The 21629-nt window shown below is 42.3% G+C and overlaps 1 protein-coding gene across 2 annotated transcripts; it reads right to left on the bottom strand.

Moving 5' to 3' along the window:
* Positions 1–3593: 3593 nt before the first annotated feature.
* On the bottom strand, positions 3594–20316 carry BCDIN3D (BCDIN3 domain containing RNA methyltransferase). Of its 2 annotated transcripts, none has more exons than XM_086399561.1 (2): positions 20059–20316; positions 3594–4645 (listed from the first exon to the last, which is right to left on the bottom strand). In XM_086399561.1, exons 1-2 carry the CDS (start codon positions 20290–20292, stop codon positions 4352–4354), a joined length of 528 nt encoding a protein of 175 aa, XP_086255687.1. In that variant the 5' UTR covers positions 20293–20316; the 3' UTR covers positions 3594–4351. The 2 variants fall into 2 exon arrangements, with proteins under 2 accessions (XP_086255687.1, XP_086255686.1); XM_086399560.1 differs by lacking the exon at positions 3594–4645 and adding an exon at positions 14793–16109.
* Positions 20317–21629: the final 1313 nt, after the last annotated feature.

Raw genomic sequence — 21629 nt, 5'->3', positions numbered from 1 at the left:
TAAACCTCCCCAGTGCCGGGATAGGAGAAGCCAGGCTGGGCCGAGCGGTGGTGGCATGGGAGGCATCTATAGCAGAGAAAACTAAGTAGGTGCACGCGGGTTAGTGGGCATGCGCGTCTGCTTCTGTAGGGCTGGGCGTGCACGTGTATATGTGGTTGTGAGCGTCGGTGTTTGTAACTCGCTTTCCTGCATACGTGTTGGGTGTAAATCTAAGGGAAGAGGTTTGAGTGCCTGCTTGGCCTTAAATGCTCCCGCCACCCGTTTCTTCCTTCTGGATCGGGTCCTTTTAGCACTATGGAAATCTGAGCCCTGGAAACTGGCTCTGCCCCGCTCAGAGCAGTGCTGGTCTTTTCCTCACTAGTTAAAGAAGAGGGAAGGGTGAGCAGAAAAAGAATACAACCTTGTTCTCAGCCACTTGCTGTTTCAGTGGGGACCAGATCCTTCCTTGTTGAACTGTTTGCTTGAAAGAGGAAAAGCCAACAGCCCACTTAGGTCCCTGAATGGCCTCAGAGCTCCCTTCTATATGATTCTCTTTGGTCCTTGGTTAAACAGCTATTTGCCCTTGTCTGGATACCATATAAGCTGGCCCGTTGATGCTGGTTCTGAAATGGGTTCTGCAGAGAAATACAAAGGGATCCCTAGCCACAGTCTCTGCGCATTTTATTAAAATTGGGGTATACACCATATTATCCAATAAATGAACATAAGAGCTGAGGGAACATAGCGTGCTCAAATTGACTAGAATTAACCAAGAATTCCACTCTGAAGGAGGCTCCTTAATTTAAAATGGAATTTGAAGGGCAGAGAGCACTTGAGTAGGATCTAGGCCAGGTAAGGACCCAAGGAGATTCAGGTAGGAAAAAGCAAATTATCTGCATGGGACAGTGAGCAGATACCAGTGGTAGGGTGGGAAGTGGGAGAAGTTAATGGAGGAAGTTTTGTATGGAGGAGATAATAAAGATATGGATTTGAAAGGACAAGTAATAAGTCATTTTGGATTCTTGAGTGTAGAGGTAGCTTGATGAAAAGAGTGCCTGAGGATAGTGATTATTGGAGCCTAGAAGATAAGATGGTGGTTACTCCCATCAGATCTCACCTTTGCTTTAAAACAATTAAAAAAATAGATTTATCCTTCAGTTCAGTTGCTCAGTCATGTCCAACTCTTTGCGACCCCATGAATCGCAGCACACCAGGCCTCCCTGTCCATCACCAGCTCCCGGAGTTCACCCAAACTCATGTGCCATCAAGTTGGTGATGCCATTCAGCCATCTCATCCTCTGTCGTCCCCTTCTCCTCCTGCCCCCAATCCCTCCCAGCATCAGAGTCTTTTCCAATGAGTCAACTCTTTGCATGAGGTGGCCAAAGTATTGGAGTTTCAGCCTCAACATCAGTTCTTCCAGTGAACACCCAGGACTGATCTCCTTCACAATGGACTGGTTGGATCTCCTTGCAGTCCAAGGGACTCTCAAGAGTCTTCTCCAACACCACACTTCAAAAGCATCAATTCTTCGGTGCTCAGCTTCCTTCACAGTCCAACTCTCACATCCATACATGACCATCGGAAAAACCATAGCCTTGACTAGACGGACCTTTGTTGACAAAGTAATGTCTCTGCTTTTTAATATGCTATCTAGGTTGGTCATAACTTTCCTTCCAAGGAGTAAGCGTCTTTTAATTTCATGGCTGCCATCACCAACTGCAGTGATTTTGGAGCCCCCAAAAATAAAGTCTGACACTGTTTCCACTGTTTCCCCATCTATTTCCCATGAAGTGATGGGACCAGATGCCATGATCTTTCTTAGTTTTCTGAATGTTGAGCTTTAAGCCAACTTTTTTACTCTCCTCTTTCACTTTCATCCTTAACATACAATAAAATTCATAGATCTCGGGTGTTTTGTTTGGTGAATTTCAACAATAATATATTCACCTATGTAACCCACCTGAACCGTCACCCACAAAGAATTTGTTCATCCCCCTGCACAGTCAATTACCCTTTACCTACCAACACCCACCCTTGCAACTTCCTGAATTTTATCACCATCGTTGTCTGTTCTTGAATATCACATAAGTGGAATCATATAGTATGTACTCTTTTTTGTCTGTGTTCTTTAGCTTAATTATGTTTTTGCCATTCAGCCATGTGTAATCTATTCTTTTATATTGCTGAGTAATAGTCCATTGCATGACTGTATCATAATTTGTTTATCCATTCTCCAGTTGATGGATATTTGAGTGTTTCCATTTTGGGGCTATTGTGAATAAAGGTGCTCTAAATATTCTTGAACACATCTTTTTGTCAATGTATTTTCATTTTGAGAGAACGCACCTTATTTCTTATGATAGATAGTGGCATCTTTAGAATCCTTAAGCATTCTTATTCATTCAGTCATTTAACATTTATTGAATAGGAATAATAATAATAATGTTCTAGTCTTGGGTTTTCAACAAATATGAGACATGATGGTTTCCTGAAAAGGTTTAAAAGTCCAGTAAAAGTCCACAAATCTGTTGCATTCCAAAGTCACGTGAAAAAACCTTGAGTCTGCCAGGCATTTCTAACTATTTTTGGGTGTTTCCAAATAGCTAAATTTTGGAAGCAAACAAGCCATCTAGATGATTTTTTTTCTTTACATTCAGATGTTTACCCTTGTTTAATAAACACAGCCAGAACATCTGCACTTGTCAGAACAAGTACCTATTCTCCTTAACTTAAAGGCTTTTGCACACTTTAGACATACAGATTTTGGCAGATTCTCTATGGTTCACAGACCTTTATCTTCACTGACAGGAGGTGAAAGAAGTATAGCTACAGTTGCTCCATGCTTTCTGTCTTTGATGAGGCTTAATACACATTAATTTCTTAATGGTATTATTCACTTATTAAAAATTATACTGAAGTCCCAACATCAGTTTTCTGATCATAAATTGTTCTTTCTTTGTTTTTTTTCCGGCTGCAATGGGTCTTTGTTTCTGTGCATGGGCTGTCTCTAGTTATGGCAAATGCAGGCTACCCTTCCTTCTGACGTGCGGGCTTCTCACTGAGTTGGCTCCTCTTGTTGTGGAGCACAGGCTCCCAAGTGTAGGGGCTTCAGTACTTGGAGCTCACAGGTTCTAGAGTGCAGGCTCCGTAGTTGTGGCACATGAGCTCAGCTGCTCCAAAGCATGTGGAATCTTTACAGACCAGGGATCAAACCTGAGTTCCCTGCATTGGCAGGTGGATTCTTATCCACTGTACTGCCAGGGAAGTCCCATTAGTTGTTCTTTACTTGAGTTATCCATGTTACAAAACAAGCTAGGCCTCTTAGGTTTCTGGTTGCTGCAAGCTGTTGGTACTACACGAGTTTGTGGCATGGTCTAACTGTGCATATAGTGCTGATGAATGACTGGTAGGTGGCATCTCAGAGAACCATGCCCTCACTGCTCACATCAGTACATTGAATAGGGTTCTCTACTTCAATACCATGTGGTCATTCATTTGGTGTTACGGCATCTTCATTCTTCAGTTCGGCATTGTAGCCATTTGGCTACTGTGTTATTAGGTTGATGGAAAAGTAATTTGCTGTTTTGGACCATGAATTTTAAACCATTATAACTTGGCTGAAACACATCTTTATTAATCAAAATAGAAACCATTACAATCAACACATTTTTACCAGTGAGAAATACGTTTGTTTATTCCTATAGCATAAAAATCCATGTTTTGGGTTAGATGAACTCTTGAAAAGCATTTTCTGCCTCCTGCTTGTTATGGAAGCATTTTCCCAGCAAGAAGTTGTCAAGATGCTTGAAGAAGTGGTAGTCGGTTGTTGAGAGGTCAGGTGAATATGGTGGATGAGGCAAAACTTTGTAGCCCAATTCATTCAACTTTTGAAGTGAATGTTAATTGTGCAACGTGCAGTTGAGTGTTGTTGGGAGAAGAATCAGGCCCCTTCTGTCAACCAATGCCGGCTGCAGGCGTTGCAGCTTTTCGAGCATTTCATCGATTTGCTGAGCATACTTCTCAGATATAATGGTTTCGCTGGAATTCAGAAAGTTGTAGTGGATTAGATCAGCAGCAGACCACCAGAAAATAACCAAGACCTTTTTTTGGTGCAAGTTTTGCTTTGGGAAGTGCCTTGAAGCTTCTCGGTCCAGCCACTGAGCTGGTTGTTGCTGGCTGTCATATAAAATCCAATTTCATCTCACATCATAATCTGATGGAGAAATGGTTCATTGTCATTGCATAGAATAAGAGAAGACGACACTTCAGAATGATGATTTTTTTTTTATCTGTGGTCAGCTCATGAGGTACCCACTTATCGAGATTTTTCACCTTTCCAATTTGCTTCAAATGCTGAATGACCATAACAGTCTACCTTGAGTTCTTAGGCAACTTCTTGTGTAGTTGTAAGAGGATCAGCTTTGATGATCCTCTCAATTGGTCACTGTCAACTTCCAATGGCTGGCCACTGCGATATTCATCTTCAAGGCTCTCGTCTCCTTTGCAAAACTTCTTGAACCTCCACTGCACTGTACATTTGTTAGCAGTTCCTGGGCCAAATGTGTTGTTGATGTTGTGAGTTGTCTCCATTACTTTATGACCCATTTTGAATTTGAATAAGAAGATCACTCCAATTTGCTTTTTGTCTAACATCATTTCCCTAGTCTGAAATAAATATAAAATACACAGCAAGTAATAAGTCATTAGCAAAAAAACATAAAGCAAGAAATGTGCATTAAAATGATGCACATTTATTTAAGAATGTATTCCAATATCAAACAGCTAAGTTCAACAATGCAAAATACACTTGTTGGTGAACTGACCCCAGTTTAGAATTCCTGACATAAGGAGACAGTTGGGTTGGTAACCTGACTCTGATTTTTTTATGTCTTTCCTGCTCACTAGGAGGAAGAAAGAAGCTGGGAAAAGGCTATTATTTGGTTCATTTGCTGAATAGGAATAGATCTGCGCTAATGCTGCTTAATTCTACATAGGACAACATGTTCTTTGGGTTTTGACAGCATTGCCAGTATGTGATTTGAAAGTGTCTACTTGGCACAGATATGATGGATCTGCTCAGGTCCTTGAACCTCATTTTCATCATTCAAAAATTCATATTGAATCTTTACTGTATCACAGGCACTGTGCATGTAGTATTAGCTACCTAATAAGGAATTCACATGAGATATGATAAGTGATGAGACTGAAAAGGTAATTAATTAGTGGGGACAATCATGCTTTATCCTAAAAACAATGCAGAACCTTTGAAAGGTATTAAGCAGGATGGGAGGAGGGTCATAATTAAAATCGTATTTTAAAAAGATCACTGTGGTGGCAGTGTGGAGAACAGATTAGAAAGAACAAGACTGAAGTAAGGGAGATCAGATAGAAAGTTTTTGTAGTATTTGGGAACAATTAGAAACTATTGATTCAGGACTAGGAAAATGATAGGGGTGATGGAGAGATGACTTAAAGAAATAAATAGTATTGAAGTCAGCAGATCTTAGGATTGGAAGAGGAGGGAAGCAGAGCGCTAAGCCAAGACCGCTGGACCACTCACTGAAACATCAAAAACACCTGAAGAAGAGCAAATTTGGGAGAGGATATGTTCACTTCCAAACATGTTCACATTGAAATGCCTGGGAGATGTCCAAGTGGAAATGTCTAGCCAAGAGGTCAGAGCTTCCCTACCATTGTGCCTCAGGAAAAGGTTCCCAGTGTGCTGCATGTTGATCTTCTCAACTCTCAAAGCAGCACAAGCTCCCTTCAACAGAGCACAGTCTCGGTAAGGTGGACTGCCACAAAAACACCATCATTTTCTGCGTGTGCCATGATGTAGGAAACGCTGGGAAGTACTGATGCATGGTGATGTTAAATACTTCTGAAGCTCAGGAGAGATGTCTGGACTACAGATAAGACATGGTGAGTCATCAGAACATAGGTAATAACTAAAGCCATAGAGTGGAGGAGATCATGCAAAGAAAGACAGGAAACTGGGACAGAATCATTAGGAAGAGTAGAGAGGGGTCTGCAGAAACGGAGGAAGACAGCTGGCTAAGTGCTGTCACCAGAGCCCAAGAGGTTTCCAAAAAAATGACTAAATAGTCCCTGATATTGATGTCAGGCCGGATCAGGATTTAGACATACCCACTGACTTTAGCCACATGTGGTTGGTGACTTGGACAGAATAAAATTTTGAAGGGTTGAGAAAGATGTACGAAGTAAGGGATGGAGAAAAGAGGTATTTAAAACTCTCTCAAGAATTTTGGCTATGTTGTGAGGGAAAAGTTAGATAGATAGATGGGCGGGACAATGGGGGATGAGAGAGAATTATTTTTAGAAAGACACTGCTTAATTTTCAGAAATATTTAAAATTAATTATTTTTAAAAAGCACTAAATACAGTTTAAAAAATCAAACAACACAGAAGCAATTATTTGCTGCATTCCCTACCTCCCAAAATGAGCCATTTGAACTTTTTGGTTGATTCTTTAATATGATTAAATATGCTTATACTTATAAAAATGAATTCTTTTATTTTTCACTTTTAAATATTGTATTACCTTCTGTGTGTATATTCTTTTTAAAAGGTAAAAAAATGGGATCTTACCATTCAAATTGTTCTGTACCTTTCTTCTTATACTTAAAATATCTTGGAGACCTTTCAATATTAGCATATGTGGATCTACCTTCTTCTTTTTAAAAAATATTTATCTGGCTGCACCAGGGTTTAATTGCAGCACGTGGGATCGGTTTCAGTTGTGAACTTTTAGTTGTGGCATGTGGGATCTAGGTCTCTGACCAGGGACTACATCTGGCCTGCCTGCATTGGGAGCACCGAGTCTTACCCACTGGACCACCAGGGGAGTCCCTACTTTGTTCTTTAAACAAGTGCATAGTAATCCATTTATGGCTGGGCCATACCGTTTCCTGCTGATGGACATTTATGTTGTTTCCAGCTTTTCACTTTTATCAACCGACTGTAATGGATGATATTGTATACAAATCCTGACATACTTTCGTGAGTATATTCACAGGATAAATTCCTAGCAGTGGAATTTCTAGGTATGTTCAGTAAACATTTTGGATAAATACTGACAAATTGCCTTTCAGATTGGTTATGCTAATTTATATTCCCACTAATAAGGTATGAAAATACTTACTTTTCCAAATCCTCACCATCACTGTTTAAAAATTTTGTGAATATTGCTCTAAGTGATGAAAATATTCTTTCATTGTTTTTATTTGCATGTAATTAATAAGGAGTGAGATTTAACAAATTTTTGGGTGTTTATCTGCTGTTATCATCTTCTGTGCATGTCTTTTTCTAATAGATGTATAAGAGTTGGTTGTATTATAATGAAATTTGCCCTTTGTCACATGTATTGCAAAGTTTTCCTAGTTGGGAGTTTGTCTTGTGACTTTATTAGATTTTTTTTCCCCTTTTGCCTTAGGTAGTCAAATTTATCGATCTTTTTCTCTATGGCTTTTGGAGTCTTGTGTTTAGAAAGTACTCCAATTTTTTAAAATTACCTTTTTTCTCTAGTATGCTTATGGTTTTCTTTTTAAATATGTCATCCAGAATCTACTTAAATGGCAAAAAGCATTGTTATTTCTCACTACTGCTCAGAATGACATCTCCCTTCCAGACCAACCAGTCTGTTCTCAGTGAATAAAACATCCATTTCTGTGTACCCTTTCAGAGAGATTCATTTACTTGGCTTATAGGGCATGCTCCTTGTCCTCTTGTTACCATTGAAAAAGCTATATAGTTCTGTCCCTTAGTAGCCCTGGGGAATTGGTTCCAAGACTCCAACTGATAGCAAAATCCATGGATGCTCAAGTCCCTCATGTAAAATGTTGTAGTGTTTGCATGTAACCTATGTATATCCTCCATTATACTTTAAATCATCCCTAGATTACATGTCATACCTAATACAGTATAAATGCTAAAACAGTTATAAATACAATGTAAATTCAAGTTTTGCTTTTTGGAACTTTCTGTAATTTTTTCCCCCAGATACATTTGATCCATGTTTGGTTAACTCTGTGGATGCAAAACCTACTGTTATGATGATTTTTCCTTTTCTGAAGCTCACCTGATCACATGCTACTATCTATGAGCCTCTCTTTTATCCCCCTCAACTTTAACATAGTTGCTAAAAGAAATCTAATCTTTAGGAGCCTGGGTTTGTTTAACTCAGGAGTCTACAACCCCTGGGCCACAGATGAGGTACCTGTCAGAGGTCTGTTAGGAACTGGGCTGCAGAGCAGGAAGTGAGCAGCAGGTGAGCAAGTGAAGCTTTATCCGTATTTACAGCTGCTCCCCATCACTCACATTATGGCCTGAGCGCCACCTCCTGTCAGATCGGTGGCAATATTAGATTCTCATAGGAGCCCGAACACTAAGCCTAAAGTCAAGGTGGAATATCTTGAGGTTGCCACAAAATAGAAATAAAATGTACAGTAAACGTAATGCACTCGAATCATCCTGAAGCCATCACCCCACCCCCACCCTTGTCCATGGAAAAATTATCTTCCACAAAATTAATCCCTGGTGCCAAAAAAGTTGGGGACTGCTGGTTTAACTGATTCCCACCCCCCTGTCCACCCTGCCATAGCAGCTAAAAGCATGCTGGGTATATGGAAGGAACTTGATAAATTACTTTTTGATTTGTCATAAATGTGTAGTGTTAGCCACGTGTGGCTAACAAGCATCTGAAATGTGGCTAGTCCAGACTGAGATGAGCTATAAGTATAAAATACACACTAGAGTTTGAGAAGGCAATGGCATCCCACTCCAGTACTCTTGCCTGGAAAATCCCATGGACGGAGGAGCCTGGTAGGCTGCAGTCCATGGGGTTGCTGAGAGTTGGACACGACTGAGCGACTTCACTTTCACTTTTCACTGTCATGCATTGGAGAAGGAAATGGCAACCCACTCCAGTGTTCTTGCCTGGAGAATCCCAGGGACGGGGGAGCCTGGTGGGCTGCTGTCTATGGGGTCACACAGAGTCAGACACGACTGAAGTGACTTAGCAGCAGAGTTTGAAGGCAGTATTAGAAAATAACATATCTCATTAATAATTTTTATGTTGACTGCATGTTGAAATGCTAATTTTTGAATATACTGGATTACAGACATATATTTTTAAAGTCTGTCCAAGACCATTCTTCATTCTTATTCCTCAATAAGTCTCTTGTCATGTTTGGTGTTGGTTCCTAAATTAGGCTATTTTGAGGATAAATAAAGATGATCTTTTCTTGAAGCCAAAGATATTCTTACCATCTCCAAAGGCTCTCCTAGGCCATTACACAATCATTACCCTCTTGGTACTGGGACCTCATCATTATGAGCACTATTTACACATCTCGTTTGAAACTAACTGCTACAGATTTCAAATACAACAGTTCCTCCCCAGAGGTCAGGTAACTGCTGACCTATAGCCTATAGAAATGTTGGGAGGTCAGGTTCAGATGCTGAAGCATCTCCCGAAGCTTTCAATGACTGAAGATTCCTCAGTTACCCATGTTGATGGAGCCCCAGCCTACTCCTTTGGTCACCGGGCCATTTCCTGCCATCAGGAGTTATTTGGGACAGGTGCCACTTGGCTTGTAGCCTAGTCTCACTGTAGTCAGAATCCCTGTGTTAGTTTCCTATTCCTGCTGTAACAAATCATTGCAAACTCAGTGGTTTAAAACAACACAATTTATTCTCTTACAGTTCTGGAGATCAGAAGTCTAAAATCAAGGTATTGGCAGGGCAACATTCCTTCTGGAGGCTTCTGGGGGGAGTCCACTTCCTTTCCTTTTCTAACTTCATTTCTTGGCTCCCAGCCCTTCCTTATATCACTCGGGCTTCTTGCTTCTGTCATTCCACCTACCGTGGTCAAATCTCCCTTTGCCTCCCTCTTATAAGGACACTTGTGATTACATTTAGGGCCAACTCTGATAATCAGGATTAATCTCTTGATCTCAAAATCTTTAATCAAGATTCTTACTCGGCACATCTGTACACATCTACAAAGTCCCTTTTGCTATGGAAGGTAGCATCCGCAGGTCCCAGGGATTAGGATGTGGACATTTCAGAGGGACCAACATGCAGCCTGCCATAGCCCCATATATATTTCTTCACCTTGCCTTGGTGAAGGGAGAGAGCATCAGCAGGGTCACAAGGTTGCAAAGTGTTCTTAAATTAAGATCGGCAGAGAAGTAGGTAAACTCACATCTGTAATCACTGCTATCATTGTTCGACCATCATAACAATCACTCCCTCCCAGCATTGCTTCCTATAAAATGTTCTGTAAGCTGAAGCTACATTCCTATTACTTCCTCACCTTAAAAAAAAATTATTTGAAATAGTAAGATGCATGTTTTCTAGAGACGAGATGTTTTTCTCATAAGCCTTTGATCTAACAGGCATGGTTGTGATCCATAGCATGTTTAGAAGATAACAGCGCTTTGGTTTAACCATAACCATATTTTGCCAATTACTTTCATATCGTTTAGCTCATCTGGGCATAGGAAAAAGGTCTTGGTATTTCAGTTGTACAGATGAGTAAACTGAGGCTCAGAGAGGTTAAATGAATTGAATAGGGTGGTCATACAATGAGTTACTGGCAGAGCCTCATTCCAAACCTGATATTCTTTCCACTGCACTATTCCTAGGCCACACTCAATGCCAGATTGCTGAGAAGGACCTTACCTTTGGATTTTAATACATCCTGGAATAGGCCTTGGAATCCCTACTTCCTGAGCATGAAATCCACTTTTTAGAGGTCCTATCCAGAAGTCAAAACTAGAGGGAAGATTGGGAGTTTCAGAAATTCAGGGAAAGGTTATGGATGCTGGCAAGTCAAGAGTACAGTGAGGGTAGTTAGCACTTACGGAGACCTATCAGGGTGTCTATGTTTGCAAAATGCACTTATTTAACTGGAAGGCGGCAGCAGCAGGGTACTGAGTATTAAAGCTAGAATTAGGCCTGATTTCTGTGAGGGAAATTCCAAGAACATCAGGCATAGCTAAGAGTGGCCTGGCTGGGTCTCTTATTCCCAGGTCTGAACACATAATTTGAAGCAGCATAGTAACTCCAAAGCATATGCTCTTTTACACTGTTTTTTGGGAATCTCTTCTCAGTCTTGATTTCTGTGACATTTCAAGGCATAGTAGCCAAGGCCCAGTCTCCACAACTACACTGCTGCTGCTAAGTCGCTTCAGTCGTGTCCGACTCTGTGCGACCCCATATACGGCAGCCCACCAGGCTCCCCCGTCCCTGGGATTCTCCAGGCAAGCACACTGGAGTGGGTTGCCATTGTCTTCTCCACCGCAACTACACTGCCTAGGTTCAAAGCCCAGCTCTGCCGCTTACAAGGTGTGTGACCTTGGGAGTCACCTGTATGACTTCAGTCAACCTGTGTGTGCTTCAGTTCTCACATCTGCAAAATGAGGATAATAATAGTATCTATCCCATAGGGTTCAGGATTTAAAAAACTATGTTGTCTGGCATATGGTGCTTATTATCTTTTTCTGTTTTCTTTTTTTCCTGTTTCTAACCAGACCTCTTTTGGTTGTTCCTTGTTTTCCTCACTCAAAAACTATTAGCAGCCCTCAAACCTATTACATCCACCTATTTTTGGAATTTACTACTCATTAAATCTCAATCATTCTATGTGAATGACTTCCAAATTTTTGTATCTAGTCTTTATTTGCTCCTCTCTTCCAAACTATCAATAAAGGCCTTGGAATGAACATCTTATTTCAAATATATATTTGGGAAACATTATTCAAAAATCCATGCCAAAGGCTAAGCATATTTTCCTCTCAACTTTCTAGTTTCCCCATTTTTAGTATCCTGGATAGTCTTTTGCTCATTCATAGGTCTCCGTTTTCTTCTCAGTACTTGAATTTTGGTGTATTTCTCTTTTGTCCACTCGTATCTTCATTCAACAAGTAATTCCTGGCTGCCTGCCATGTGTCAGACATTGAGTTAGGCCTAGATATACAAAAATAAGTTGAGCTTGAGGAGCTCAGTCTCCTGGTGGTGAGGACGAGGCATCAAAACAATTATAGTATGATGAGGTAAACCCTGTAATAGAGGCTTCCATGCAAAGTCCTCACTAGAATATAGTAACAAGTTTAAGTACTATAGTAGTTGGGGAAGATTTGAGAAAATGTAACATCTGAGCCATCTTTTAGGACAAACAGTTGAACCACACTGCAAAGTGGAAGAGGGGGGAGAGCAAAGGCAAGCAGGAGTTTGTGCTATGAAGTTCAGTTCAGCACAGCTGATGCATGGAGGAAAGGTATGAAGACTAGCACTGTCCTATACAACTTTCTGCAACAGTGGGAATATTCTCTATCTGTGCTGTCCAATAATCTAGTCACTAGTCCATATGGCCACTGAACACCTGAAATGTGGCTAGCAGAACTGAGGAGCTGAATTTTAAATTTTATTTATTTAATTTAAATAGCAAGCAGCTACCTTACTGAACAGTAGTCGTTAGGCGCTGGATAATGGACAAGACTCTAAGCACCTGGAAACCACTGAAGATGTACCTGGAACCTTTGGTAGGCACCAGCCACATGGATGGAGTAAGTGGAACTTATACATTATTGGTAGAATTTACTGGGCTGTATTTCAATGTGGGAAGTATAAATGAGGAGAATTAACTGAAATTTGTAGCTTGAACAATGAGTGGATGCCAACAATTGAGAGGATTAGGTTTGGAATAAGGGTAGTGAGTTTGCTTTGGGGATATGTTGGATTTGAGGTGCCAGATAACTGTCTAGGGAAAAGTGTTAGTTACTCAGTCATGTCTGACTCTCTGTTACCCCATGAGCCCACCAGGCTCCTCTGTGGAATTCTCCAGACAAGAATACTGGAGTGGGTTGCCATTCCCTTCTCCAGGGCATCTTCCTGACCCAGAGACTGAACCCAGGTCTCCTGCATTGCAGGCGGATTCTTTACTGTCTGATCTATCAGGGGAATGTGACTACAAAACAGGGAAATATTAATCTGCAACTGTGGAGGTGGGGCTTATAACTATTGGGGGTTGTCAGCGTAAAGGTATTGGAACAGAGGAAATCGCCCCAGGAAAAATGTGTAGAAGAGGACTGGATGGACACTAAGGAACCCCAAGCGTCACAGTATGGTCTGTATCAACTTGCGTCAGAATCATATGGGGTACTTGTCAAAAAGATTCCTCATTGTAGATGTATCTAATGCCACAGAATGTATAGTTAAAACTACATTTTATGTTACATTTATTTTACCACGGTAAAAAAATGCAAAAAAAAAAAAAAAAAAAAAAGTGCCCAAACCCCAAATTAAACCAAAATCTTAAGCCCCATTTCTGACCTGAATCACTGTTTCTGGAGATGAATCCAGGACTTCCAGGGTAATTCTTATACAAATTAAAATGTGAACCAATTGCTTAAGGGACAGAGAGAAACTAAGAGACTGGAAGAGAATAAACGGGGAGAGGTACGACAGAAACCAGGGTGAGTGGTTCAATAAGGAAGGAGGCAATAGTGTTGAACGATTCCATGGCTCAGGAGGAAGACTGAAAAGAGGCCTCAGAATACGGTGTTCAGGTGGCCACTGATGAATGGGAGGAGAGGGAGCAGAGGCTGTGGCATCCTTTCTTTCAAGGGCTTTGCGTATGTTTGGCGGTGAGGAGATGGAGGGAAAGACTGCATAAGGTTGAGAGGGAGACAGGACAAAGGAAAAGTTGGTGGTTTTGAAGATGAGAGAGAACTGAACATGTTGGTAAGTGGACAGGAAGGAGTCAATGAGGCCAAAGGACACCAAGAGGATCCTTAATAAAATACAATTTGGGAGGGGTAGTATAGGTTGGGATCAGGAACTTAGGCAGAGGTTATTTGGGTAAAAGATTACTGGGTAAGTTAGAAGTGAAAACAAGGGAAGAAGAAGGGTTCAAGACTGAGGGCAAGAAAAGACTTCCTGACACCGCAAACAAGAATGGCACTCGGTGGTGGTTAGGGCACCTGCGTAGATTAATGGAGCAGGAAGAGCCAAGAGCCTGCAGAGGGGAAAAGTCTGCAAGAGTCACGAGGGTAAAAGTGATCAGAAGCAGCAATATAAAAAGACCGAGAAGCAGTATTGGAGTCTAATTGAGATTGGAAATGGCACCAACCATACAATTATCCTGCACAAAATAGAAAAATTGGTTTTCCTAAATGAAGGTTTTGGTTCCATCCTCCTATTATTTAGGGATTGCTCTGGCTTCTGCTCCCTCATGCATAAAGTTCAAATTCCTTAGTAGGAACTTTTCCTAACTTCTTCAAGAGGTCCAACCTCTAATTGGTGGTTCAGACTCTCGTTCCCTTTTCCTCCCTCTTATAACATCAACTCTGAAAACAGGATCTTAGGGATTTTTAAACTCATCAAACCAATTTCCCTTCTTAGCTAGGTGTTTTGTTTTTCTATCTTCTCTCCACTAAATCTGTTTCTACCTTCCCCTTTCCCTTGGAATAGACTCATGGGTGTTTTAAAAATTGACACCTGTCAGATATCAGTGACACCTGTTTCATAGCACAGATGCTACAGCCATCCAACTCCAGGCTGCATTTAGTATACGCTTCCCTGCGAATATTCCCATCCCCATAGTGGTATGTACCTCCATGCTGGTGTGCTTTGGCAGAGGTCCCTGACAAAAAAGTCCAAAATTTACTTACTCACTGGCATGTTTTCTGCTTTGAGCTTGGGTGAGGTTCTTTTTCTTGAGCTGAAACCTCCAGGGGAAGAGTGGTTAAAGGCATAAGTTTCTTTTCTACTCCAGATTCACAGGGTATTCTCAATCATACTCAAGTCACTTTTATTATATATAATTGTATATACTGTATACAATCCCACTTCATTCATTTCATTTGTACCAGTTGAATTTTGAGTTCATGATTTAAATCTTTTAAACACTTTGTAAATGCTAGTCAATGTATCTTGGCTAATACTGTATCTGTGACTGCCATGCTCAGCCTGGGCGTGCTGGAAACTTGACCTGCTCTGGAAAGATATTTTTCCTACCAAAGCTCTCCTTTAGACAGGCCAGTGACTTTTCTTTCCAGACTGTATTGTGAGGTTTTGCCTCATAGACAGGATAAGTCTAGAAGAAAGCCTGAAGAAGGCAGATCAGATTCAAGTAGCCCAGGGAACAGACACATTCTAAGGCTAACCTTGTCTAAGTTTTCCTAAATAATCACCAAAAGCAGCCCCTTCCATATCCCAGAAGCACTTTCTCTAGGTTACCTCCTGCCAGACAGCCCAGGTCATTGCCCCTCAGACAGTCTCCTCAGGGATCATCCCCCAAAATGGGGAACAGATAATAATTTGTTTAGTTCCATGTCCCAGAAACAAAACTTCTGCCAGGTTTGGAGGCTGCCTAACTACCAGGAGTTAAGGAGAATGAACTTAATTTTTATATAAAACTCTTTCAATATCTCTATCCTGGTCTTACCGCCCTCCCATCTCACTCTCTCCAGAATCTTATTCTGTTCCTTTCTTTTCCTTCTTCTATCAGCGACTCAGGGATCGGATGAGTCTCTGTGGCTTGTTTTGTCCTGAAGAGCAGAAGGCTTCGGTCCCATTTGGTGTTGCCAAAGCAGCATACTAATTCCATGCCATGGTCCTGGGTCAAGATCTGCACAATCTGGCTGGCCATATCACCTCGGATGGCCAGGGAGCGGAAGTGGTCAAAATCATGGAGGCCCAGCTTCCGGAGACGCCTTGCAGCTGCCCGGTAACACTTCCAGGGCTGTGGCTCCACGAGGAGGTAGCGGCATAGGGAAGAAAGGTGGGCCAGGAACTCCCACAGGCCTTGGTCCCCATGGTTCAGGTGAATCCACATGGTTATTGACATGCAGAAGCCAATATCAAAAACTGAGCGTCCAAACTGGCTCAAAAAAGAGCTCAGGAGAACTTTCCGGGTCCTTTGATTCATGAAGTCCAGGGTAATAAAAGTCAAACCATCAGGAAAAGGGCATTCTTTTTCAGCTCGTTCCACCAGGACTGGATCTATGTCACAGCAGAGGAGATGGAGTTCTCTTGAGGCATCTAAGCAGGTCTCCCCATCATGTAGGGAAAGGAAATGTTTGTATAGAGCCACACTCAGATCCTAGAGGAATCCAAAAGAGCTTTGTCATTGCGGCTCTCAACCAGTGAATGGAAGAGAAACCTGTATCTCTTAGACTCTCACTGAATCACCTACTCCTAGCTTTATGGGATGTAAGGTTCTTAAACTATAGCCTAAGGAGGTTGCCCCCCAAAGTTTTCCACAGAGCCCTCCAGGGGTCTCAGGCTGTAATGCATCATCTCTATACCTTCCTGATACTGATGGGTTGCATGGTTGAAAGTTATAGCCCAATGGATGCAGCAAAGGAGTCCAGAGCTGTATTTTCCAGCTTAAGTAACATGCTTTTTTTTTTTTTTTTTTTTGAGTATCTCATACCCCAGGGAGGAGCAAATATTTAAGAGGCATAATAACCATGCTCCCTGCCAGGAAGGTGAGGAAGAGAGCAAGCACCATCTCATAAAAATCTACTTCTCAGACTTGTGGTTGGGAAAGTCTGGATTGCAAAAAGTCCTCATTCAGCCTTCACTCTGCATCTTCAGTTTTACTACATATCTTACACTTCACCACCCCCTTTTGAGACTTACTCTGCTTTTGTATCCATTATCCCCAAAAGTCACTGCAGACCTCCTTCTAGCTAAATCCAATTATTTGCGATTTTCATCACCTTAGCACCTTTTTGACTCTTAAGTCACTATCTCCTTTTTCTAACTTTGACTTCTATAACCATTATAACTAACTCAAATTTGTGTTCTAATCTGTTTTTTCCAAGGCATTTTTCTATTCACTACCTCATTTGCTCTGTGCAACAATCCTATGAGGATAATATATAAGGCCTTCGTGCAGGTGAAGAAAGTGTATCTGGAAACAACCCAGATGTCCAATAACAGTAGCAGGGATTAAGATGGTATACCAGATAGCAATTAAAAAGGAAGGAATTCAGCTTAGTGCAGCAACATGGATGACTCACGCAAACACATAATGCCGAATAAAAAAGCAGGACACAAAAAGAAAATATATGGCAAGCTTCCATTTATATGAAGTTTGAAAATGTATAAAATTAAACTACATTGTTTAGGGATACAAAAATAGTAAGCTATAAAAAAAACAAGGAAACAATAATAATAAAAGTTGAGCTCTCTGGGTAGAGAGGGGGGTTTATGAGCAGGGAAAGGCATATGGGAGACTTCTTGGGTGGCTGACATTTTATTCTTGATACAGACACTAGTCATCAAAGTTTCTGCTTTATAATAATTTATAAAGTGTGAATTTATGTTTTGTGCACTGTTCTCTATGTGTGGCGTAGTTCACACACACACAAAAAAGACCCCTGTATTTTAAAAATTATGGTTCACAGGGCAGTCCAATGTCACATGGTTATTACATGGCAAGATTTAGGCAACATTAAGGTCTTTACTCCATAACAGGCATCTCATACTTTAATAGGCATTCACATCACCTAGGGATCTTACTAAAATAAAAATGTTAAATTAGTAGATCTGGGTTGGGAACTGAGATTCTGTATTTCTGATAAGCTTCCAAGTCATGCTGATGCTATAGTTCAAGGACCACATTTTAAGTAGGAAGATTCTATAGTATTCTGCTTAAAAATGTCTTCCTCTCTCTGTATTTATTTGTTTCCCTCCTCCTAGCTGATCTTGGGTGTATCAGATTTAAAAAAAATCTTTTGACCATGCATGCATGGCATGTCGGACCTTAGTTCCTTGACCAAGGATCAAACCCGTGCCCCCTGCATTGGTAGACTCTTAAACCACTGGACCACCAGGGAAGTCCTGGGTGTATCCCATGTTTGATCAGTCATTTTCATCACATCAGTCCCTCCTCTACCACATCTCTTAATACTCTCCATCCTTATTTCTTGAATCTTAGAGTCCCCAGGAAGCTTAAAAAAAAAATACAGACTCAAGGTCTCAATCCCCAAGTGTCTGATTCAGTAGGTCTAGAGTAAGGCCTAGTTATTAAGATTTAAACAAAGTAGCCCCCAAATTATGGCACATCTATACAAAAAAATATTATGAAGCTACTAAAAAAGAATGTAGTGACGTGAGTGATCTCCAAATTACTAAATGAAGACCAAGATGCAAAACAGTGTGCTATTATTTGTAAAACTAGAAGAGGTGAGATATTTATACATACACAGATGTCTGTGTACACATAGGCCACATACTCAAGAAACTATAAATAGCAGTTGCCCTTGTGTACAGGAAGAGGCTTTCCTGTTGCTCAGACATAAAGAATCTGCCTGCAGTGCAGGAGACCTAAGTTCAATCCCTGGGTTGGGAAGATCCCCTGCAGAAGGAAATGGCCACCCACTCCAGTAGTCCTGCCTGGAGAATTCCATGGACAGGCTTAGGAGCCTGGCAGGCTACAGTCCATAGTCACTCAGACACGACTGAGTGACTATCATCATAGGAAGAGGAGGATGTAGGGTCAGGAGTAGAGACTTGCTATGTATCCCTTTGTATTTTGAATTGGGGGGGGGGGTCTTGCTACTGCTACTGCTGCTAAGTTGCTTCAGTCGTGTCCGACTCTGTGCGACCCCATAGACAGCAGCCCATCAGGCTCTGCCGTCCCTGGGATTCTCCAGGCGAGAACACTGGAGTGGGTTGCCATTGCCTTCTCCACTGCGTGAAAGTGAAAAGTGAAAGTGAAGTCACTCAGTTGCGGCCGACTGGTAGCGACCCCATGGGCTGCAGCCTACCAGGCTCCTCCATCCATGGGATTTTCTAGGCAAGAGTACTGGAGTGGGGTGCTATTGCCTTCTCCGGGGGGGGGGGGTCTTATCAAGTATTAATACAAGAATCTTTTCTTAAGTGCAAAATAATAAACTCCCTAAATATATAGCCAAGTTTAGGAACCACTGCCCTAGTTAACTGCAACCATGTCTTGGCTCCTAAGGTGCACATATAGCACTTTCAACTTTAAAATCTATTGTGGTTTCCTAATGCCTTTCATGAAACCTCAAATCTTATATCCAGTTTCTCTTTTCCACTGCTTTCCCCCTCTGATTTCATATATCATCACAGAAGAGAAATGTCTGCAAAGGATAGTCAGACACCCATCTCTACTCATTCCAGCCTTTAGCCTGTGTCCAAATGTAAGCCCCCCCCCCCCCCGCCCCGCCCCGCTCCCATTTACCAGCTGTGTCCCTACAGCCCTCAACCTTCTACTAAAGTCTCTTCTGCCTAAGGCCAGAAACAGGGTAAAATTTTCCTTACCCCTTCCCCTCCTGGTCTGGAAAGGAGTGACGGTACTAACTTTGTGAAGCATCTGTAATCATAGGGTCAGAATGCCTGCTCCTCTAGGATATCCTAGTTACTACAAATAGGTGTTAGAGAGACGCTCCGCTGTTTTGCTTGTGGTCTGACTATAATCATTCTTATGCCTAAGAATACTTTGTGGTAAGAAAATGTGGCAAAGCCTTCCTCTAACAGGATGCTTTATTTTCTTTCTCGATCTTCTCCACTGTCCTCAGCCAATTGATTGCTTTTAAAATATCCACTTGGCTCTGCACTGTTTCACACTTTTCTTAATTTCACGCATGATTCTGTCACCCCCAGCTCATCTCATCCAGTAAACCAATCCCAACTCCACGCTTCCAAACGTGAGTCTCAGGCAGCCCCCCTCTCTTCGAGCAAGTCGCCAGCCACGCTGGACAGGAGGCAACAGCCGGAAGCCCAGACACTTTGGCCCTGCCCACCCGGGGTTCGGTCGAGACGCTGCAAGTGCGGAGGCGGGGCGCAGGAATTCCGAACGTATTTGAAAATGATTCCTCCCCCAGATTCCTAAGGGAGATGGTGTTAGGACCCCGGGGGTCCTGTAGCAGCAGCGAGGGGTCGAACGCTAAACCTTTAAACTCATTTTGGGAACGCTGTGAGGGGTGTAATACCACGCCCAGGCCGAAAGTCCAGAGGACTTGAAAGCTGCCAACCTCTCGGCTCAACCGACGTCCGATCCCTCCCCCGGCACTCACCCCGGAGTTACACCCCACGTCGAGCCCCAGGATCGGCCTTGTCTCGGGACTCTGAGGGAAGAGCCGGCGAAGCAGCTCCGGGGGTAGGAGGCGGAGCCGTTGCTCTGGAGGGTGGAAGCGGGAATAATGAGGGAAATTTCCGAACGGGGCTGCCCCGGGTTCCAGAACGCGCGGTTTCTCTTCCGCCGCGGTCTTCTCAACGCCCCCCGTGGCCTGCTCCGTGGACGCCGCCATTAGTCTCAGTCTGGCCTCTGAGTCCCCTCGGAACCGGAAATCTTGAACCTTCAGGCCGCCCGGGCTCCAGCGCGCTTGCGCTGAACGGCAAAGGGACTGAGTATAAAGGCGGCCTCCCATGGGTGAGAGCGGGAATAGGGGGTTTGCGTTGCCTCGTGGCATCATCGCCATAACCTAGGAGGTGGTTAGTAATATTATTCTGTTTTTTGTGTGTGAGAAACAAGCGCAGAGAGATTGAATGACTTGCTGAAGCCAACGGTCTACCCAGAACAAGGCATTTATTGGGATTTGGAAATCTATTTTGGTCTAACTTCTTTCCTTTACAAATGCATAAAGTGAGACCCAGAGATTAGAAATTACTTGCTTAAGGTCGCACGGGAATATATGACCCAAGAACTTGCACCCGTTCATCCTGTGATTCCAGGAAAGGGTAGCTAGAAACTGTTGGTCACTTGAGGTGCCAGAAGACCCAGATAGCCCAGCCTGCCACGTGGGTCAGGTGGACAGGGGCAACTGGAGACTGTGAGCTCTTGAGAGGTAAGGACTGTGCCTTAAGAGCCAGTACATAAGAGGGCTTAACAAACGCCAGACATTTTTCTAAACCTTTTACAGGTATTTGTTTAATCCTCACACCAACCCTGTGAAAAAAGAACCATAACTAATATCCTTTTTATATAGGTGAGAACATTGAGGGACCACAAAGTTAGTAATTTGTCCAAAATGAAACAGTTAGAAATGATAGCACCAGGATTTGAACTTTGGTTCTGGAGGTTGTATTTGCAACCATTATGTTGTTCTCAACCTGAATCCCCTTTTTGTTCAGTTGCTCACTCATGTTGGACTCTTTGCAACCCCATGGACTGCAACATGCCAGGCTTCCCTGTCCTTCACTGTCTCCCCGAGTTTGCTCAAACTCATGTCCATTGAGTGGATGATGCCATCCAACCATCTCATTCTCTGTTGCCTTCTCCTCCTGCCCTCAATCTTCTCCAGCATCAGTCTTTTCCAATGAGTTGGCTCTTTGCATCAGGTGGCCAAAATATTGGGGCTTCAGCTTCAGCATCAGTCCTTCCAATGAATATTCAGGACTGATTTCCTTTAGGATTGACTGGTTTGATCTTGCTGTCCAAGGGACTTTCAAGAGTCTTCCCCAACGCCACAGTTCAAAAGCATGAATTCTTCAGTGCTCAGCCTTCTTTATGGTCCAACTCTCACATCTGTGCATGACTACTGGAAAAACCATAGTTTTGAGTATATGGACCTTCATCAGCCAAGTGATGTCTCTGCTTTTTAATGTATTGTCTATGTTTGTCATAGCTTTTTTTCAAGGAGCAAGT

This window comes from Bos grunniens, chromosome 5 (genome assembly GCF_055505025.1).
Source record: "Bos grunniens cultivar Pamir isolate PY7600 chromosome 5, Bosgru_T2T1.0, whole genome shotgun sequence".
NCBI lineage: Eukaryota > Metazoa > Chordata > Mammalia > Artiodactyla > Bovidae > Bos > Bos grunniens.
Note: the sequence above shows the minus strand (reverse complement) of the source record. Positions and strands in the feature narration are given on the sequence as shown.

What these genes read in the sequence shown, in the direction of transcription:
- BCDIN3D (XM_086399560.1), bottom strand. Translation starts at nt 20,292, where the DNA reads ATGGCGGCGTCCACGGAGCAGGCCACGGGGGGCGTTGAGAAGACCGCG. An exon ending in ACGTGGGGTGTAACTCCGGG is followed by an intron (nt 16,110 to 20,058) that starts GTGAGTGCCGGG and finishes GGATTCCTCTAG; the next exon opens with GATCTGAGTGTGGCTCTATA.